The sequence below is a fragment of the Aegilops tauschii genome, chromosome 3, assembly GCF_002575655.3.
Source record: "Aegilops tauschii subsp. strangulata cultivar AL8/78 chromosome 3, Aet v6.0, whole genome shotgun sequence".
Classification (NCBI taxonomy): Eukaryota; Viridiplantae; Streptophyta; class Magnoliopsida; order Poales; family Poaceae; genus Aegilops; species Aegilops tauschii.
In genome coordinates, this window is record NC_053037.3 from 546,709,950 (window position 1) to 546,732,139 (window position 22,190).

Below are 22,190 nucleotides of genomic sequence, written 5' to 3' on the forward strand. Positions count from 1 at the left end.
TGGTGTTGCAGAAGGTTTGCAGTTCGAATATCCAAAACGGCTCAAAATCTTCTCAACATAGTGGGATTGCAAAAGTGTAATTCCACCATCAGAATTTCTCAGTAGCTTGATGTTCAGGATAACATCAGCCACACCCAGGTCCTTCATCTCAAAGTTGTGAGATAGAAAAGACTTGACCTCCTCAATGACCTTGAGGTGGGTCCCAAATATCAGTATGTCATCGACATACAAACACAGTATAACTCCTTCGCCCCCACCATAGCGATAGTATACACATTTGTCAGCTTCATTCACAACAAAGCCAGCAGATGTCAGAGTAGTGTTGAACTTCTCATGCCATTGCTTAGGCGCTTGTTTCAGGCCATACAAAGATTTCACTAGCTTACACACCTTTCTTTCCTGACTATTTACTACAAAGCCGTCTAGCTCTCCGTCAAGGAAAGCCGTCTTAACGTCCATCTGATGAATGAGAAGACCATGCGAGGCAGCCAAAGCGAGTAACACTCGAATGGTTGTCAGTCTAGCCACAGGTGAATAAGTGTCAAAGAAATCCTCTTCTTCTTTCTAGGTATAACCCTTGGCCACAAGCCTAGCCTTGTACTTCTCAACAGTACCATCAGGCCTAAGCTTTTTTTTAAACACCCACTTACATCCTAATGGTCGACAACCATAAGGACGATTAGTGATCTCCCATGTCCCGTTAGCCAGGATGGAATCCATCTCACTACGGACCGCATCCTTCCAGTAGTCAGCATCCGGAGATGCATAAGCTTCTGAAATGGAGCTGTGAGTATCATCATCCACGAGGTACACGAGGAAATCATCACCAAAGGACTTTGCAGTCCTCTATCTCTTTCTCCTAACAGGAGCTTCCTCGTCATCCTCCGTGGAACTCTTATCACTTTTATGTTCATAATATTCCATCGGAATAGCAGGTTCAGGAGTCTCATCAGATTCTAGTCTAGAATTGCTTTGCATATCTCTCATGGGGAAAATATCCTTAAAGAATGTAGCATCCCTAGACTCTATAATTGTACTGACCTTCTGGTCAGGTACCTCGGATTTCACCACTAGAAATCTATAGCCAACGCTATGCTTGGCATAGCCAAGAAAAACACAGTCCATGGTCTTTGGTCCCAACTTGCGCTTTTTCATTATCGGCACGTTGACTTTCGCCAAACAGCCCCAAGTGCGCAAGTAAGAGAGTGTAGTTCTTTTCTTTTCCCATTTCTCATAGGGAGTAGTCTCATTATCCTTTGTGGGAACTTTATTCAGGACATGACAAGATGTCAATACAGCCTCCCCCCACCATGCCTTGGATAAACATGATGTATCTAACATGGTGTTAACCAAATCAGTTAGAGTACGGTTTTTCCGTTCGGCAACCCCGTTTGACTGGGGTGAGTAGGGAGGCGTCCTCTCATGAATAATACCATGTTCCGCACAGGATAAATCAAACTCATTAGAAAAGTACTCTCCACCACGATCAAACCGGACTCGCTTTATTTTCTTCTCAAGTTGGTTCTCAACTTCAGCCTTATAGACTTTAAAGTAGTGTAGAGCCTCATCCTTAGTATTTAATAAATACACATAGCAGAATCTAGTGGAATCATCAATCAGAGTCATGAAGTATTTCTTTCCACCTTTAGTCAACACGCCATTCATCTCACAGAGATCTGAATGTATGAGCTCTAATGGTGCCAAGTGTCTCTCCTTCGCAGGCTTGTGAGGCTTACGAGGTTGCTTAGCTTGCACACACGCATGTCACTTAGAGCCTTTGGCTAAAGTGAAACTCGGGAGTAAATCCATCTTAGCTAGCCGCGTCATACAACCGAAATTTATGTGACAAAGACGTGCATGCCAAACCTCATATTCGTTCACATTAGAATGAATTTGGTTCACGACTTTATTACAGAAATCCTCCAGGGAAAGGCGAAACAAACCACCACAATCATATCCTTTTCCAACAAATAGTCCATACCGAGATACGACTACTTTGTTAGACTCAAATACTAACTTAAACCCTTCTTTACATAGAAGGGAGCCACTAACGAGATTCTTCTTTATGGCGGGGACATGCTGCACGTTCTTCAGTTGCACGAGCTTTTCCGAAGTAAACTTCAGATCTACCGTGCCAACACCATGAACAGAAGCATGCGAGCCATTCCCCATCAGGACGGAACAATCTCGTGCGACCTGGTAGGAAGAAAACAAAGACACATCAGCACACACATGAATATTGGCCCCAGTGTCAACTCACCAATCGGTGGACTGACAAACTGAAAGTATGGTAAACAGATTACCATACCCAGATGCCGCATCATTGTTGCTCAGAGTGACATTCACTGACTTGGAGTCCTGTGCTGGCTTCTTGTACTTGTTTGCCCAATGTTCATCTGAACCACAAGTAAAGCAGCCATCTCTCTTTTTGTCTTTCTTCTTACCCTTCTTCTTAAAGGTAGTATTCTGCTGGACAGAGTTCTTTCCCTTGAACTTGTGGAAGTTCTTCTGCACCACATTGGCGCTAGAAGAACCCTCTGCCCCTTTCACGTGTGAGTCCTTTGCTCTCGAGTTCTGCTCAACACTGAGATGACCGATGACATCCTCAACAGAGAATTCACGTCTCAAGTGCTTGAGAGAAGTAGCAAAGTTCCTCCAACTAGGAGGGAGTTTTGCAATAATGCAACCCGCGACAAACTTGTCCGGTAACTCACACTTCAGGAGCTCCAGCTCCTTAGCAATGCACTGTATCTCATGAGCCTGGTCCAATACAGAACGGTTATCAACCATCCTGTAATCATGGAACTGCTCCATGGCATACAGCTCACTGCCAGCATCAGTTGCGCCGAATTTGACTTCGAGCGCATCCCACAAGTTTTTGGAAACCCCCATATGAATATAGGCGTCAACCAACTTGTCTCCAATCACACTCAGAACTGCTCCCAGAAAGATTGTGGTTGCCTCCCTAAACGCCTTCTCCTGTTCAGGAGCAATCGTTTCTGTGAGGAACACACCACCAACCCAGAACACGTTCATCGCTGTGAGCCACAAGGTGGTCCTAGTCTGCCAACGCTTAAAATGTGTCCCGGTAAACTTTTCCGGTTTCAGAGTAGCAGCAAAGCCTTGAATCGAAAAGTGCCTAAAATAAGGTTTTTGGATTGTTGGAAATATTAGCACTTTTCCGATTAGACTTATCCACGAGTAACCAGTAAGCATGGCATAAAAGGTATGCATCTCATAGCAATACCTCAGCATACTAGCACGTACAGAACATAGAATCGAACCTTCTATGAGAAGCACATATACGGCTAGCATAAGTACGAGTAAACGAGGGATGAACAGATCATACCCTCCGGTTGGCCAGGCCAACGCGGCGGCGGCAGCAGCAGCCTCGGCGTCGTCCGTGGCCTTCTTCTTAGCGGCGGCGTCGTCGGCCATGGTGTCGATGCAGAGGAAGTAGTGGAAGCAGAGGCGAATGGAGTTGGGGACGGATCGGGAGCAGTCGTGTTGAGACGCTCCCCAAAAACCTTATTGCCATTCTCCCGGGCAGGATCTCGAACGACAGGGTTCCAGAGGCACCTGCTCTCCCGACCAGCCGTGCACGCGGTCGTCGGTATGGGATCGCCGGAGGCAGCACAGAGTGAGAAACAGTAGATGACGGCTAGGTCACGCGAGAGGGAGTGAGTGAACTGAACTAGGTTACTTCACTGGCCAGAGCCTTCTTATATAGTCCGTAAGGAAGAAAGTCGTGGGCCTTGCTGAGGCCCACGACCGAGTCGGCCCACTCCCGGCAAGGGAGTCGTTGTTCCCGGCAAGGGTCGCACTCCCGGCAAGGGAGTCGAAGAATCCTGGCAACGCGGGTCCCGGCAAGGGTCGCACCCCCGGCAAGGGAGTCGACGAATCCCGGCAACGCAAGTCAGCCCACAGTCCAACGTCTTGGACAGTGGCCCACATGTTAGCGACTCGTTAATTAATCCCTGATTAATTAATTCGTTCCTGAGCGGCAAAAATAAGCTTCGGCTCGGCTCATTCCCGCAACCCGCGGCGCGCGCGCATCGTGACGAGGCGAGGCGAGGCGTGGCGAGGCGAGGCGGGCAGCGGAGGAAGAGGAGCGCGCGTGTACCACTCCTCTTCCCAAGCTCCCAATGGCAAGTGGTAGAGCAGCCCTTATAAAGGGGTCTCAACTCTCCTCAACTAGCAAGGTGGGACTAAACTTCCCACCAGCTGCCATCTCATACATGGGCCTCAAGATTAACCAGGGATTAGTGTCTTATATGAGCCTAAGCCCATCCATAATCCAACACTAATTAGTCAGCAAACGGCCTAAGCTCCCAGAACGAAGAATTTCTTTCTCCCTCTCTCGAGGGACCCGTTCCCTTTTTGAAATGCTTTCCCCCTAGATTAAGCTAGCTCATTTTCCTCTCATGCACCGGTACTATACATCCAAAACATAAAATGGGAACAGTGGCAGCCATCTGGTACTGCCAGGAAACCTGTACACTGTCCTGATCGCCTCCATAACAATGTGCCCCCCTAACAAAAGGAGCATGGATTAGATCTTCTTTAGCTGTGGCAAAGATTGATTATTAGCAGCAGAGGTGGCAAGCCCAAGCCGCCACTCCTAGTCCACCGCCTCCAGCTCCCTCCCTCGCCGCCGCCGGCATGCGCTGCCGATCTGGTCAGCGTAGGCGGCGGCGGGGATCCCCTTCTCCTTGCACGATGCCGGGCGGCGCGGGACGACGGCTTCAGCGACGACGTCTTGTGGATCCATGGTACGGTGCATCCTGGCGGCGGCGCGGGTGGATCGGTTGGGCGTGGCGTGCCGGTCGGCTGGACGTGGCTAGAAGATGGAGGTGGGGCTAGGCGTGGCCGGTGGCGGCGTCCAGCCTAGATCCGGTCTTGGCGGTGCCGATGGTGGGGATGACGGGCCAGGTGGTGGGTCCTTGTGGTGGCGCCGGTGGCGGCGGATCTTGGGAACCCATGTCCGGGCTCATCGCCGGACACGTGTGGCGGCCGGAGCTTCCTCCGGCGTCGACGACGCTTGATTCGGGATCGCGGCGACGGTTGCCGTTGTATGGGCGACGACAGCGGCTGGCTCCCTGTAGCGCCCGGAATTGGGGCGGCGGCCCCTCTTCATCAACCACGGCGGACTCCGGGGTCGTGTGGGCGACTCGGAGTCCGGATCTCGAGATGGTGACGTCCTTCTAAGGCTGGTGGCGGTATGGGACGCCCCCTCCATGAATAGACCGAGTTCGATGCGGCTCGACAGGTGACACATGAGCCTCTCTCGGAGTTGTTGGCAGTGTGTGTTGTTGGCAGGTGAAGCTACCGGTGGATGTGCTACCGGCGGATGCTGCGCACGACGTCTTATACGGAGACGTCAAGTCATGTGCTACCGGCAGGTGATGCACGTCGGTTCTGGCGGAGGTGTCAAGTTTAGCCTGTTGTTGTGACGTCTTTGTCTTCCGTTGTCTCCTCCGGAGGTATTCAGTTATCGAGGCGTCGGTAGACGGATAAAGGCGGATGGTACAGACAACTTGAACGACGAGCTTATGCACTCCAATGGAAACACAAGATCTCTAATCGGGCTATGTCGTCGCGTGCCTGCGTCGTGTCCTCACTGAAGGTGGTGGACTGAAACTTTGCTTTGGGGATGAGAATCCGAAGTTCAACCTTGTGATGGACTCGCCATCATCGGCGCACGTGTGGCGATTCCTTCTTGAAGGGGTAGCCTAGGAGTTGTGTATTTTTCGTTTATGTTGTGTCTTATATCATAGGGTTACTGGTTATCTGGGGGAGTTACTCTCACGAGGTATATGGCCTCAAGATTTGTTTTTCGCTTGTTTTTTCCGGATCAATGGTGTTCGGCTGCTGAATTATACTCTTTTAATAATATATAGCTGCATGCACGTCCTGATGCAGAGACCGTGGTTATCCTCCTTCCAAAAAAGCAGCATTGACCATGTCATGTTGCTTTCGAACTCTATTATCTATTTGTGCTTCTTGCATGCGACAGAAGTACAGAACTTAGGGCCTGTTCTGGAACTCTCCCAGCTCCACCGAATCCACGATTTCAGCTTCTGGAGCGAGCTCCTCACTTCACCCAGTGATCAAAAAACGTTCTGGAGGGACGCTGGCTTCTCCCTTCGCTGCAGCCCAGCTGGGAGGCAAAAAGCCTGTTAGGCTCCCCATTGGGCTGGCTGGAGGCCGCCCAGATGTGCAGCAGAGTTTTTTTTTCACAGTTGTCATGCCTTGGGCTAGCTAGGCTGTACGTGGTGATACACACATTTGGCGTGTTAAAAAAAAGGATACACATATGGCTGGGCGGGGCTGTACGTGGTGCCTTGGGCTTATAGCATGCAAAGTTCTTGTTAATACAGTAGCTACTGCAGCTACTTTTGCTGTACAGGAACATGTACAGAGAGATCGCCCGTTTGGTACATGGAGCAACAAATATACAGCAATCATGTAATATTCGAAAGATCCCAAATTTTCGGAGCTAACATAAGTCATAATTTAGCAGAAAAACTTGTTGATTCCACAAAAGCTTCATTTGCCAATAAGTTTGCAAATCAATATGGTCACGCATAGAAAGTCATGAACATGATTTCTTCACCAACTAAGAGCAATGGCTGTAGCTAGTTCATGCCTAAACAAATCCATGTTAGGACCGCTTTCTGCCGTTGTTGAAGCATCCGATGCATTTGAAGGAATAGCATACTTCTTGTATCTATCAGGAATAGTTGGAACATAATCCGGATCCCTCTCACACCGAAGAAAGTGGAGATCCTCTTTGTCATGGAGGCGGACGTAGTTGTGTAGTGTCATGGTAGCCGCAACAATCATCTTTTGTGTTGCAATCGAGTAGTTTGGCATCTTGAGCAAGATTTGCCATTTCATCTTCCATACACCAAAGGTTCTCTCTATGGTATTGCGCTTGGAAGAGTGGAGCCGGTTGAACTTCTCTACAGGAGTAGTTGGGGGCGCACCTCTCTGGAAGTCGGGGACGTGATAGCGTTCTCCTTTGTAGGGTGCTAGATAGCCATCTCTGTTAGGATAACCGGCGTCTACAAGGTAATATTTGCCTACACAAAGAAACAACAAACATGATTGTGAGTTGGAGGATATGTTACATAAGTTGCAACAAAAAGATATACTAACCCTTGGGAGGATGTGGGAATATGGCCTTGTCATTTTCAATTGCATGGAATAGCACACTTGTGTCATGCATAGAACCCGGTTGTCCAATTGAAGCATAGGTGAAATGCATATCAAAGTCGCATACTGCCATCACATTTTGAGTTGTTGCACCCGTTCTTCCAATGTACCTTACTTTTGAAGGTCCTTCCGGAATAGAAGCCCTAATATGTGTCCCATCTATTGCACCAATGCAATCTTTGAGGTGAGGAAAAGCCCTTTTGTCACGCTTAATCCTATCATGCACAATGTGAAAATTTGGGTCTTGAGGCCTAATGTAGTGAGATGACATCTTGATCACACAATGTAGAACCTCATGGAACTTACGATGGACCGCATCTGCTCCATGTTTGAAACGGTTTTGGGTTCTCCTATTTGATTCACAACCCCCCAAGGTCCATAAGAACATAGCTAAAGACTCATAAGTGGTAACAAAGCATGTTTCTTTGAGGCCATACTCTGCCACCAACTTGTCATGAAGATCAAAGAACACATGTGCATTCATTCTCAACATTGTGTATGTCTCTCCGGGAGTGCCAATAGTCTCTTGCAACCATTCAAAACTAGTCAACCTAGATGTCCTAGGTTCGGCCTTCATGACCCAACTTTTACAATACTTACCAACTATGGAAGACACGCCTGAACAACGCATGTCCATATCATGTTGATATTGTAAAACCATAATTTTCTTTCTTTCATAATTAGTGTCATCATCACTTTCACTATCCGATGACATCTGCATATAAACAATCACCAACATATGAAACACAAGTTAGCATCTATTGGATCAACAACATAGACATAATGCATAGATAAATAACAAACACTAGGTTAAACAACATAGACATAAAAGATGGTTCCATAAAGCCTACATAAATAGATGGAATGGTATCAAGTAGTTCCCATACTTTAAGAAGTAGGTTCAACATAAAAGACATAAATAGTTTTGATAGCAAAGGATAATCGACCATCACACATAGATGGAATATAAACTAACTACTTCGCATACTTCAAGTCATATTTCCTACGCAACCAACCCTTCCGAGAGTCAAGAGGCATGTAAAGAAACATCTCCCTTTGCGCCCTCTTCACAAACAACTCTCTAGCCATGAAGAACTCATCCGTATCAACTGTTGCACCACAAGCAATGACTTCGTCCATGACCGAGGTGACACAGTTTGCCTCATCTTGCTTTAGGAAAGACTGAAATGACGAATGAGAAGCCTCGGCAATGTCACCAATCCTTGTAACTTGCTCACACATCACTTGTGCGGTCTTGGGTTTCTTGTTCTTTTCTAGAATGATGATTCCAAGCCTCACTTTAGATGAAGTAGGTGTTGCCTGAGATGCTTGTTCTTCCATATCATCCAGATCAAGGTCCTCGATCTCGTCAACATTGATGGATTCTTTCACTGCCGCACTAGAGGGGGGAGGTATGCCAGAAGAGGGATTCCAATGGTTTGTACCATCAGTTGTGATATCTCCAAAAATAACCCGCAACTTTTCTTCATTAGCAACTCCTTTCTTCTTGAACTTACCACAACCTTTAATATCCTGTAATGCAACAAGTGAAACACATTATTAGTAAATAAAGAGATATGGCTAAATTAAGATACATGATATAACAGCAAAAGAACTCACAATTTTAGCCTTCTTCCACCACTCATCATCTTGTGACACGGTGTTGTTCACATAATCCCATCCGGCTCCGGTCTCCCGAAACTTGAGTTTCTTGAACAAGGTGAAATCAGCTTTAAGCTTGTCCCATTTGTTTTTCAATTGGGTATGTGTGTAGTCAAGCCCGGTTCTCATCTTAAATTGTCTTGTCACCTCATCAAATGCATTTGGGGTCAAATAATTGCATGGCCTATTTCCAGCGTCCACTTGCTCGGCGAACAACTCGCACACAATCCGAGTGTTTTCAACACTCCATTCAGCAGTCATGCTTGACACTTATCTACGAAAATGCATGTCACATTGGTCCTCACATGTACTAGCATAATATGTAAACAGAAGTTTTTTGCAAAGCCAAAATCATGTCATATCTGAACAACACTTCACAAAGCAACTAATATCTTAGCAGTACAGCTAATATCTTAGCACTACGTACACAATTCAAACTGTTAATATGCTACCAGTAGTACACTTCAAAAATTACATTCAACCAATTAGGCAGGCACTAGTTCATACTGTATATATCTTAGCAGTACACATACAACACTGCACAAAAATTCAGTTTCCATTAACAGTACAGGGGCACCAAGTCTGACATAGGAGCTCAAAATTTCAGTTTTCATTAACAGTTCAGGGGCACCAAGTCTAACATAGGAGCTCACCTTGTGGTTTGGGCGAGGGGGCTCGGCCTCCGGGCTGCTGCTGCTCCTGGCTCCGGCGTCAATGGCGACCTGCTGAGTTCGCCATTATCAAGGGCTCGCTGCTCCAACCTGGTGCCGGGACGAGCGCCGCTGAGCAGGGGATCCGCCGGGAAAGAGGCCGGGGTGGCCGGATCTGTATGCGCAGGAGGGGATTCGGCCGGCGACGGGGGCAGCGGGTCTGGCGGCGCGACTGGCGGCGGCGAGGGTTCGAGGAGGGAGCAGAGGAGCGAGAACGGTTCGAGTATGGGCTTCTCTGTTCTGTACGCGAGCCGTGCAAGGAGAGTGTGCGCGCCAATCGTTTTCCTGGGCGGTGGCAAAGCGCTGTAAATACAAGGAACACCAGATTCTGTCGATTCGTGAAGCTGGGTTTTCCTCGCTCCGCAAAAATGCACTACGGCCCATCCCAGCATCGCTATTTCAGCTTCTCGGAGCTAATGCGTTCTGCTTCGTTTTTCACGTGGAGTTTGGGAAGCTCAGAGTGGGAGAGTTCCAGAACAGGCCCTTAACCCCGGGTTTTCTCACATGCCCAGCTTTCTCTTTTAGTATTTGTTGCTGACTGTTCGGTCTATAGCCGTCCGGCTGACCGGCTGCTGGTAAGGGCATCTATAATCGAGAGTCTCAAATCCTTTATATACGTCCGAGCCGGCTGGTCATTGACCGGTCGAAAAAACCCGACCAGACGGGCTTCTTATACCCTGTCCTAAACGTCCGGGCTAACCGGCACCCTTCATATCCAATCCAAATTTGGGGAGGCTCGGGCGCGCCCAGGCACGTCCATCACGTCGGATCCGGCCCATGTTGGGCCATCCCGACACCACATATATTTGTCCCTACCGCTACACGAAGCAAACCCTAGCCACTCCACTCCAGTCAACTCCGCTCTGCCCCATGCTCCCTTCTGGAGATCTCCAGCCCTTTTCGGCATGTCGGCCAGCGGAACTGACTTTGACCACTCTGGATCCGTCGACTGGGGTATCGTCCCATGTGGAATGGAGGAGGCTATGGTTGTGCATTGTCCTTCGCCACTCTCGGGAGGACAGTGCCCGCAGGGCGGAGCCTAATGGGCCAACTCGGTGGCACATGCTACAGGATCCAAAACTATTTTTAGTGCTAATTATCAGCAATTTGGCCTAAGGCATCAGGGTGGCCCATCAAGCATGCCACAGGGCCGATGGAAGAAGCTCACACGGCCGCACCAGGCTCTTGGCTTTGCTTCCAGCAGCCCACTGCCCACGTCACGTATACGCTCGATCTCGGAACCTCATATTTGGCGTTGTATGCCCCAGGGAACCTGGGAGCACCCCCCCCCCCCCCGCTCCCCCGCGTGCCCACATGGGCCGACCCATGTGCGGGGTGGGAAAGCCAGAAGCACCTTAGTTTTTGTTTGCCTTTTTCTATTTTAACTTTTTTTTCCTTTTTGAAGATAATTCAGGCCGAAAAGTTGCAAATTGTGAAATGTTCGTGAATTCAAAAATTGTTCATGATTTGAAAACATGTTCAGGAAATGATAAATGCTCAAGGATTCAAAAAATGTTCACCGAAAAATGCTCAAAAATAGGTTAATAGAAAATGTTCAAAAATAGGTTAACAAATTTGGAATGTTAAAAAATGTTCAAAAATGATAAATGCTCAAGTTATTATTTTCAAAAAATGTTCGTAATTGCAAAAGAATGATTTTTTAATTTTAATGTTTTTATATTTTAATGAACAATTTTTATCAGCATTTTCTAATAATGATGAACAATTTTTGAACTTGATGAACAAAAATTGTATTCAAGAACATTGTTTTTGAAAAATTGATGAACAAAGTTTGAATTCAATGAACAAAACTTGAACTTGATGATTTTTTTCAAAAATAGGTTAACAAATTTGGAATTTGATGAATATTTTTAATTCGATGAACGAATTTGGAATTTTTATGAATATTTTTTAAATCTGATGAACAAAAAATGTCCACGAATTTGAGAAGAAAATTCGCAAAAAGGTGAAAATTACTCAATTTCAAAAAATGTACATCAATTTGAAAAATGTTTACAAATTAAAAAAATGTTCCTAATTTCAACAACTATTCATGATTTAAAAAATGTGCACAAATTTGAAAGATTTTTTAAAATTAAATACATAAAAGAAAAATAAACAAAATATAAATTAAGATGCAAAACGAAGAAAGAAGGAGAAAGAAAAAGAAGAAGGAAAAACCTAAAGGAAAGAAAACCAGTTTAGGGAAGGTTCTAGTACCTTCCCAATACCGAGGGAAGAAATTTGTTAATGGATCGGCCCAAAGGAGGATCGAACGTTGGAGGGGCTACACGCTACGTCGCTAGGGTGCACCCTGCGCGCCAAATAGGAAACACATTCGATCTCATCGATACCTTCACACACGTGCGTGATCAGCGATAGATGAACCGATCCATCTCCCTTTTCTCTTTGTAAAAAACTTGTAAAAAAGATGTCCACTTCGCACATTATTTGCAACAAGGACGTGCGTTGGAGGTTATCAATGCTTCCGCCGCCACAGCTGCCTAGGTCAAACTAGGTTGCTTGTGCGTACGCATCAAGCTGGTGGATCTACGGGGCATACCTATATTAACTTGACGATTTGACGAGGAGGCTTCTCTACAGACTTGTTGTCCCTTAGCACTATCACCGAGAGTTTTTTCCTTCGCAGTTCCTCGTTGCACCTACTGTTGACGATAATGAAAGTCCTTTCTTGGAATTGTCGCGACATGCTGTCAACAAGGCAGTACGTGAGCTATTGGATCTTCAAGGGCGGGTGAGAGCAGATGTGATCCTTTTGTCTGAATCTTATCTAAACGAAGTTAAGGTAGTTGAGTTGAGGATTAAGTTTGGGTTCCATTCCCTTCATGTTATTGAAAGCGGTGGCCGCTCTGGTGGCCTCGTTTTGTTTTATAATAATGAGAAGGAAGTGGTTCTGAACTATATGACACCAAATTTATTGAGTGTTAGTAGGACGGGAGTGATGCGAAATATTTGTGAAATTGTTTCATTAATATTCGGGATAGTTTCGAGAGGATCCGGAAGCGTTTTGGGGTCACCAGAACGGTTTCGGTGAATATCGGGTAATACCGGGTATTACTGATTATATATATATATATATATAGGTGGAAAATGTTTCCGGGGTTGTTAAATTATATATATAATATTCTGAAAATATTTAGAACTAATTTATATTTAATTTAATATCAACGCGCCTAAAAAGGCCAAGTAGTGGAAGGCAACTTGGGCCAAAAAGGCCCATGTGGGAAAGTGGCTGAATAGGGGAAGGGGAGGAGTCAGACTCCTCTCGCCTAGGCCGACGCACCAAGGGGGACTCCTTGCCCCTTGGAGGCAGCCCTCCCTCTCCCTCCAACCTATATATACTAGGGGATTTTGCTCTTTTGTATATACAAGTTTTGGAGCCTCCTCTAGTTCTTCTAGTTCTTGTTTTAGTTGGTCTTACTTGACTACTTAGAGCTTGGCTAATCCTCTTGTCCTCATAATAAGCCCTGTGTGGTTTTAATCTCCTCCCTCTAATTCTCTGACAATGATTAGCTCTGGACGATGAAGCGCCGCCGGATCATGAAGGCTGCGAGCTTGCAACCAAGTAGAGAGGTTGTGCTTTCGGTCTTCAGTTCGAGGGCTGTTCGTGGGCGGTATGAGGGATCGTTCATTGACAGTTCGAGGGACACCAAGTATGATCTATAACGACACATTCTTCTTCCGCTGCAACTCGGTGACGGTACGTGATACCAACCCGTTATGCATCTTCATATTGATCTTGGGTGATCGTAGGTGCGAATTTTTTTGTTTTCCACTACATTTCCCAACAAGTGGAGGAACCAGATCAGGAAGTATGGAACAAGGTGATCCCTAAGGGTCAAATTCAATGAATGATAGATTGCTGAAGCCTTATTCTGTCGACGAAATGAAGAAGACGCTCTTTTCCATTGGGGACATGAAAGCTCCTGGTTCTGATGTGCTTCATGCAATTTTCTTTAAGAAGTGTTGGCATTTTTTGGGCGATTCTTTGACTTTACAAGTTTTATATGCAATAGACAGTAAGGTGATTCCGGAAGGGTGGAATGACACGGTGATTGTTTCGATACCGAAAGTTGAAAACCCAAAGCTAACTACGCATTATAGACCAATCATTTTATGCAATGTCCTTTATAAGGTGATCTCCAAAGTGATTGCCATACATTTGAAATTTGTCCTAGAAGATATTATTCTCCAATCCTGAGTGTCTTTATACCTAGAACGCTATTCACTGATAATATCTTACTAGCTTATGAGAGTATGCATTCAATTAAAAATAAGAAGAAGGGCAAGTGGAGTAATTGTGCAGTTAAGTTGGACATGCATAAAGGCTATGATCATGTTGACTGGTGATTTCTACGTGGTATGCGGACTAATTTGGCTTTCTATGTTGAGTTTGTGTATTTGTTGATGGCATGTGTTCAATGAATCATATGTAATGTGATATTCGATAATCAAGAGACAAAATTTTTATTCCTGAAAAGGGGACTCTAGCAGGGAGATCCCCTCTCCCCTTATTTGTTCTGGATTTGTGCAGAAGGTCAGTCTAGTCTTCTGGCTCATAGAGAGGAGGTTCGTGGCATTGAAGGTGTCGGGTTTTGCATAACTACACCATCAGTTTCTCACTTGTTATTTTGCTGATGATTGCCTGATCCTTATGAAAGCTAATATGACTAATGCAACCTCATTGAGATAAGTTCTAGATCAATATTGTGCAAGTTCTGGCCAATTGGTGAGTGAAGCAAACTGCAATATCTTAGTTTGACATTTCACTTTTGGAACTTCTGCGTCAGCCGAGCAACAAGTCACCTGTTCTTTTCTTCTTGGTCATGTCAAATTGAAATAATTTATCATTGTGGGAGCTTGGTACATTTGGTGGCAGAGAGTTGGTGAAAGGAGAAGTTTGTAGCTTTCGCCGCCACGAACAGCTTTTGCAATACAAGCTCTGGCAAGCAATTGCGGGGGGAGCTCACGTGAGTGCAAAGGTACTTGAAATAACATGGTGTAAACCTCCAAAGAACACATACAAGCTTAATTATGGGCGATGGTTGGTGCAACTACGGTACACCACAGCAACCTGGAAGTGAAATATGTGGCGCACAAGAGAGATGCTATTCTAACGTACGAGTTTTACGTAAATCGTACGTACTTAGTTCACCTGGTTGACGGTTGTTAGCACTTTTTTCTCTAGGTAGTTATTCCTTCCCTCACAGTATGTAAGACTTAAGTAAAACTCTTACGCAGGAATAGGATTTCTGGGCGCATAATTTGGCTAGACATGCTTTCAATTTGAATTCTTCCATTTTTTAGGATGATATTCCTCCTAACTTTATTTTTTTTTATGTATCCATATTAGAGTTAAAATAATGTGCGCCATAAAGGCTTTCCCTTAAAAAGACCTCACATGCCACAGCCTCACATGTGATTCAAGATCGACTTGGAAAAAGGAAACCTGCAAATGGCATGCCTATGTTAGGACTTAAATGGTGTTTCCGTGTTATGGTTTTTGTGAATTTTTTCTTGTCCATATTACCACTAACAAGACGAGCACACAAAAGTGCAAGGAAAGCATATCCAGCGTCCTTAACCACATCAAGGACGTTGCACATGCTTTCCTTACGTGCTTCTCTTGCTTCTCTACATTTTTTTTCCGATGGGCTTCTCTACATAATATCGAGGAGTACTTAGATTTTCTTTTTAAGCGGCATACTTGCTTCTCTTTATCAATTTTTTGCCAATGATTGTAAACGTCGTTTGACCTGCCCATCTCATACTCTTTGGGGTTCTCTTTGCCTGTATCATTTTGGCATCTTCAACCTTCGAATGCGTGCCTGTTATCTGTTTCGAGGTTGGTTGGAGCCAGACGGGACAGAGAAGCGGCCCTGTTGTCACACATGCAGGACTGCCATCTCACGTGTACACGGAACAAATGGATCCATCTGACCTAACATGCTTGTCCTCCTTCCAATTAAATTATGGGCAACGTAGACGTGAGCGCAACCAGATTTCTGCCAGCGCTGAGCTCCTCTAACGTGTAGCGACGGGCTGGCCTTAATACCATGCACCAGTAGTCACCGGACTGTTGGCGTCCGGGTCTCCGGCCGGGGGGCTCGCACATGCCGTCGCCGGGAGGGACCGGGACTGTGTCCGTCCGTGTGGGGGCTCCAGAGAGACGTGCTGAGATGAGGGCTTGAATTGATTGCTGCATGTTACTACTAGCATCTAATGATCTCCATGTACCTGTACCCCGTTCCTGGCAAATCAAGAAAAGCGAAGCCCTACCGGTCCGTCCGTCCATCATGGCTACTGCTATGCTATGGAGATCATGGTTCATTTTTCTCAGGTTGGCAGCAGTGCTAGTAACTGTAGGCGTCTTCTCTCCCAGGACGGAGTGCACGCACAACCGCAAACCGAACCCTACGAAAAGAAAGAGAGATCCTGTGTTAGGGTTTGCTCCGGATTTTCATTTCTGGAAACTGATAATCCAAACAACAGCCTGAAGAACTAGAAATTTTAGCCTGCCGTTGTTTAGTTGCAGCGCAAGGCTGAAGCAAAAGCAAATTCATGGTTTCCAGATGAAGCCTAAAAACACGGCAGCGGCTGGACTTCCAACCGGGAGTCGCGTTTTGTCGTAGTGCTGTGTGCGTTGCCAGAATCATGTGTATGCTTCGTCGGACCTGGCCGCGACACACCTGCGTCGTTCACTTGGTAAAGACATTGCATTTTTTTTTCTTGTCGATGATCTAACCTTAATTGGTTGGTTCGACCTGACATCAAGAAATGAGAAAATAATAATATCCTAATCATGAACTTCAAAGACTAGATCTGGCGATGTCTGCTTGAGCACACACTTGTTGAAGGGGTTGCTTTGGACGATTGAGACCTGGTGGTTTTGTTATTGCCGACTACTTTGTACTCTGGTTGTATGTTCATGTCATATAGGATGCTGAGGTCGGCGTGTTTTAACCTTTAATTTCAATAAAGAAAAATGATGCATGCCTTGATCCGAGCCGTCCGATCTGCGCTCGATCGAGCGGCCAATGAGGATTTCACGTAAGGCAGTTAAGCTAGGCAAGATGGTAGCCGGCCTCTCCTAGCTAGGGCCTAGCTAGGACCCTAACCCATGTCATGATCCATCCACGGGATGTTCCCTTCGATAATGGGCATCCATATGATAGGATGTGCTCCCCTAGGACCCAACTTATATGCCACTCATGTGATCGATGCACGTAGGATGGCCGGACAAAACCGGCCTAAAGGAGGGGAGAGGTGTAGCAGCCGAGGGCGATGTGGGAGATGTATCCAATCCAACACAACACATCTCAACAGGAGGATGCTTCCTTCTCACGCCGGCCTGTGACGAGCAGCAGCTGCCGCTACAGGAGCAGCCGGCCCGCCGGCTGGACCATGGCATGCATGGGAGGTGGGACCTCCTCCCGCCTTGCGCTGACAATCGGTCACCCCTCATCACCACCCTGTGTCGGCTCCATCATCGATCGGCTGCGTAGGTTGCAAGCACCAAGCAAGCAGCAACTTATTAACTCACTCGCACAGTCACACCACCACAACAACACGCTTCCGGTCAAGAGCTTTGCTCGGAGATGTGCAGCTAGTCAAGATTTCGTCAACACTCTGAAAGAGGATCATGTGCGTCATAGCCACTTAAAGCATCTACAACCGCACTCTCCATACCCATCCCAAACCTGGACGGACGCCATCCAGTCGGGCGCCCCATATCCGGCTCAAACGTCCGGATTGATCGGCATTCCTCATATCTAGCTCATATGGGGCGTGGGTATGGGATGCCCGGACGTACCTGGACACGCCTGCCACATCGGGTCCGGTCCACGCTGACCCATCCAACCCCACATAAATTGGACCATATCCGCACTCTGGATGAAACCGTAGACGCATTCCTCTCCACTCCACTCCCCTCCAGTCCACTCCTCTCCGCCCACAAGCTCCCGTCCGGCGAGCTCCCACCGTCTCCGGCATGGCGGGCGACGGATCCGAGTCCTACACCTCCAGATCCGTTGACCTGGAGCTCGTCCCACGCGGCTTCCAGGAGGAGATGGCCGTCCGCCTAGCTTTGCACCGCTCCCGGAAGGAGGCTGCCCGACTGCAGCGGCCGGACTCCTTTCGCCGGGAATCCATTGCGTACGCCGAAATGGCGCATGGATCCAGCGCGAGGTGTGCCGCCGGTGCCTCACCGGAGGCGGTGCGGTCCATCTGGTGTCCTAATGCGTTGGCAGATGCGCAACCCTTACGTTGGCGCGCCGAGGCGGGCGTGAAGGCATGAGCGTCATCCGATGCAAGTATGACGCGGCGTGCCTGCCGTACTAGGCAGCGGGCGCGAGAGGCGGTAGAAGTGATGAAAGGAGGAAGACAGGGATTTAACACAATTCGATTAGCTCTCTGGCTGAGTCTATATACAGTTTACAGAGAGGTCGTGTGCCACTACCAGGACAGATCGTGGGCGGCCTATGTGCCCACTACTCACGTACATGCGCTGACTAGGTTTACAAGGCGCGTACACTATCCATACAAGAGGTTACTACGTATACTCTAACAAGAAGCCCCTTGCAGTGGACATTGACGAGGCGGAGTCGCACTCTCCGGTGCCGTATATGGTGCAAGGCTATCCCGGGGCGCCGCAACCGCATCATGCTGGACATCGCCGGCTCCTGCCATGACGGATTCATCATCGATCTCACGTCCAACATGAAGGCTCCGGACTCCGACGAGGAAGAGTAGGGCATGAGAAACGGTGGCGCCTTCAGTCCCATGAGCCTGTTTGTGTCCCATGTCCTACTCTATCTCGCAGCGACCGGAGCAACACTTCGAAGGATGCAGCCGACCGCCGGACATGGGCATGGCAGAGCCGGACGAGCTTCGCTTAGATTAGGTTTCACGTTACATGTAATAATATGGATTTGATAATTTAGAAATGATGTTTGTGGTTCTGGAATCATTTTTTAGGGAAAAAGTCCATTTTAAACGTTGAATTTGCAGAGGTCGGGCGAAACAAACCCTCAAGTCGAAATCCCGGTCGATTGCACCCTGAACTCTGCATTCAAAGTCTAAATCAAACCTTCGGGTCATTTTTCAAACAGGGATTGTTGACGTGGCAAAGAATGACTGGGATTGGGGAGGAAACGCCCGCAGCGCCCGTGGGTGGGCCGGCCCAGTTCACGGCAGCCCATGCCGCGCCTTGTTGCTTCTTTTTTTTGTTCGTTATCTGTTTTTTTTCGGCTTTTCTTTCCTGGTTCTTTTTTCTTTTAATTTTCATTTTTCTTTTATTTTTATATTTATATTTATAATATTTTACTTTTTCTTTTTTATGATTTCTTTTTTTATGTTTACTGTTTCTTTTCCCTATAGTGTTACAAAAATGTTCATTGTATATTTAGGAATGTTCACGGTATATTACAAAAAAGTTCATCATGCATTATAAAATGTTCATCGTATATTAGAAATTGCTCAATGAATATAAATTGTACCCTATGTTCTTAAAATTTGTTCAGTGTATATTACACAATTTTTAATGTGTATTCAAAAATTCTTCAACGTATATTACAAATGTTCAATGCATATTCGAAAATTGTTCAACACATATATTTATAGTTTTCCCAAAATGTTCATTGTGTATAATTTAAAATGTTCATCGTACACTAAGAAAATGTTCAATGGATATTACAAAATCTAAAGTTCAAAATATTCGCAACTGTTCAAAAGAAGTTCGATAAATAACGTTTCGTGCCATGAAACTATCAGTTGAATTCACTAGTTCGAATGGCAAGTTCCAGCAGTTAACAAGATTGAGGTCGCGAGTTTGAGTCGCTCCTGCAGAACTTTTCCAGATTTTTTGCGCGCCTGCTATTCAATAGCTTCAAATGGGCCGGTTTTTATATACTTTAAAATAATTTGAGCATTCAAAAAAATTGTTAGTAATTTTCGAAAAATGATCATTCTTCAAATTATTTTTATTTTTTAAAATCATTGTGTTTTATTGTTTTCCATTTTGGGGGTTCAAATGGGCTTGTTTGATGCTATGGCTAGCCCAGCGCGCGCAGCAACGTGAACTTACTAGTTCGAATCCCAGCGCCAGCGTTTTATCGCTCTTGTATTTTTCTTTTTTCGCGTTTTACATCTCGCGAAACGCATGCGAACCCTCGACTCTTCCACGCAAGCAGCGTCCTCGCGAAAGCCAAATGGACCGGCCCAGTTGCCCTACTCATGCATACCCTTGACTGAAAAAAAGAGCTCCCGGTGTGCGCCCTTTCGAATTTTTTGTTTTTGAACAAAAAAAACTCTAACGGGCCGGCCCACCAGACGAATCCCAGTTCAAACAATGTCAGGGTTTGATTTAGACCGGGATTGTATAGTTCAGGGTGCAATCGACCGGAATTTCAACTTGAGGGTTCATTTCGTCCGACCTCTACAAGTTCAAGGTTTAAAATGGATTTTTTCCTTTTTTGTGTGATGTCCGGTCACTGTCCACGGACGCGTCGAACACGTTCACGGACGTTGGTGCGATGGATGTTGGTGTTTGTTGTTGTAGACGCTCTTAGCCCGTTAGCAAGACACTTGCAGTGGTCGGTTAGTGTAAACGGGGGCACTGGCATCTTCTCGGCCGAGAGGAAAATTCGTCAGCAAGGTTGAAACTCAGGAGCTCAGCTGAGCGCGAACATGGTTCTGTCGTGTCGACAGTCGAGAGATGTCCTATCCGGTCCATCTGCGCCTGACGTAACGCTTGGGCATGGCGCCGGAGCGTTCCGGGTCCCCTTTTCCGGAAGCGACGTACCCTTTATTTTCCTCGTGTTGACCCGTGAGGTACAGGGATCGATCGACCAAACCACCAGGGCAGGACTTGCGGTGTATATAGGTAGATATATCTAGTGTGTGTTGGTCGATGGACAGCGACGCCCTTGTACCCGCGTGAACCCGTAATTCAAAGCGGGGTGGTGGCCGACTCCACCGTGGTGCAGTGCACCCTCACCAAATTATAGATCCGCCGTTACCTCTTCAGCTAGCGTACGTACGTCCAGCAGGACGACTACATGTCGCACGCACGAGCACTGTCGAAAAAATGCAGAGATCATGTACAATTAACTTGAATGATCGTAGACGGAAAAGGCAGTTTGTCAACGTAGAAGAATCAGTGCAATAAACCCGGGACCTTTTCAAAAGAATTCGGATCATACAAGATCCATCAACCCACTGTATGCCTGCATGCATGCATCAAGGAATGATGAACTGATTAATAAGCTAATACACTGTGGTGCCGCAAGGCCTGGCCCCAATGCCTTCGATGGCATATGCCGGTCGGTCAGCCAACGCATGTGACCTCCCATCATCCCACCACCACGCTGCCTTGCACGAGATGTGAAGCTAGCTAGGTTTCTATAGGACCGGAACTTGGTGCTCTCGGGTACCCGCACACCCTATATGCGCCAAAAAATTTAGTAATTCAAAAAAAATTCAAAAAATTCCAAATCTATTTTAGAATAAAACATGGTCAGGTATTGTACTTGTATAAAAAGTTTGGACAAGAAATGATTTCTATTGACTTCAGGACAAAAAAGACAAGTTTATAACCACAATATAGTGTGTATAGTACTTGTATATAGCGTTTTTTGCCGAATCTTCGACACTGGATGCAACGAAAGTCATTCTCCGGCGAATCTTTTATACGACTACAATACTTAATCATGTCTGGTATAAAAAAAGATTCAGAACTTTTTGAACTTTTTTTCAATTACTAATTTTTTTTTTTGCATATAGGGTGCGCTGGCACCCAGGTTCTCCTTCGTATTTTCCGGTTTCTATAACGCTTTCTTCAATCGATCTGCTTCCCTGATATAGGATCATCATGGCACCATTAAGTTCCTTCTGTATTCTCCACTTGCAAGTTAGCAGTTAAGCCATGTTGGTGGCCCGGCCGGCCAGCACTGGTAGTGGTTTGCTTGCTCCCTTCGCCCACACCAAACACCCAGCACCACCTTTCCCCCAAGCTAGAGTTAAGCTGACATATCTAGCTGCTTCGGCTGGGTTACCAAGGAAGATGAGTAATTGGAAAGCAACTGCTGGTACATACTTCTTGCATGTTCTTGACTCGAGTTGATTAGGGTTGGGGCCCTGCCTCCCTCACTCACTCTTCCTTCGTAGGACTAAAAAATGTGGTTGGGTGGCGCCGTTGGAGTACAAAACCCAACCAACCCCTCCGCACTTTTGGACTTCATGCGTGTCCTTGGCCGGCCTCACATGCACCATGCAGGCAGGAGGACCTTGCCCACCATTTCATTTCTGGTACCTCCTTGGCACCTTGCTGCCCCAGATTAATATACTTTGTTGAGACTTGAATAAAAGGGTTAGAGAAAACATGAGCAAATCTGAGACGTTGCTTTACTATCGGTGCAAGTGTAGGCCTAGTTTGGAAACCCTTGTATATCAACTTAACGTCACTTGATTCTTTGAAAATACTAATATCATAATATTTTGGTCCCCCAAGAATTCAAGGAAGCTCAAGGCATTTCCTGAGTTTATTATGTACTCAAAACCCTTATCGGTTCGATGACGAGG

The 22,190-nt window shown here is 46.4% G+C and overlaps 1 protein-coding gene and 1 long non-coding RNA gene across 3 annotated transcripts; both read right to left on the minus strand.

Moving 5' to 3' along the window:
• Positions 1-6,859: 6,859 nt before the first annotated feature.
• On the minus strand, positions 6,860-7,549 carry LOC141042501 (uncharacterized). The gene is made up of 3 exons (XR_012205574.1): positions 7,525-7,549; positions 7,162-7,433; positions 6,860-7,085 (listed from the first exon to the last, which is right to left on the minus strand). It is a non-coding gene; the product is annotated as an uncharacterized lncRNA (long non-coding RNA).
• A 55-nt stretch (positions 7,550-7,604) lies between these two features.
• On the minus strand, positions 7,605-9,832 carry LOC109774189 (L10-interacting MYB domain-containing protein). Of its 2 annotated transcripts, XM_040404662.2 has the most exons (4): positions 9,534-9,832; positions 8,839-9,154; positions 8,207-8,751; positions 7,605-7,933 (listed from the first exon to the last, which is right to left on the minus strand). In XM_040404662.2, exons 2-4 carry the CDS (start codon positions 9,139-9,141, stop codon positions 7,822-7,824), a joined length of 960 nt encoding a protein of 319 aa, XP_040260596.1. In that variant the 5' UTR covers positions 9,142-9,154; positions 9,534-9,832; the 3' UTR covers positions 7,605-7,821. The 2 variants fall into 2 exon arrangements, with proteins under 2 accessions (XP_040260596.1, XP_020188491.2); XM_020332902.3 differs by lacking the exon at positions 7,605-7,933 and having other exon boundaries at positions 8,025-8,751; positions 9,534-9,829.
• Positions 9,833-22,190: the final 12,358 nt, after the last annotated feature.

Excerpts from the sequence above, each read along its gene's own strand:
- LOC109774189 (XM_040404662.2), bottom strand. The coding sequence starts at position 9,141 with ATGACTGCTGAATGGAGTGTTGAAAACACTCGGATTGTGTGCGAGTTG. Across the intron at positions 8,752-8,838 it reads GGTGGAAGAAGGCTAAAATT|GATATTAAAGGTTGTGGTAA; the intron begins GTGAGTTCTTTT and ends GTTGCATTACAG. Across the intron at positions 7,934-8,206 it reads CGTAGGAAATATGACTTGAA|ATGTCATCGGATAGTGAAAG; the intron begins GTATGCGAAGTA and ends GTTTATATGCAG.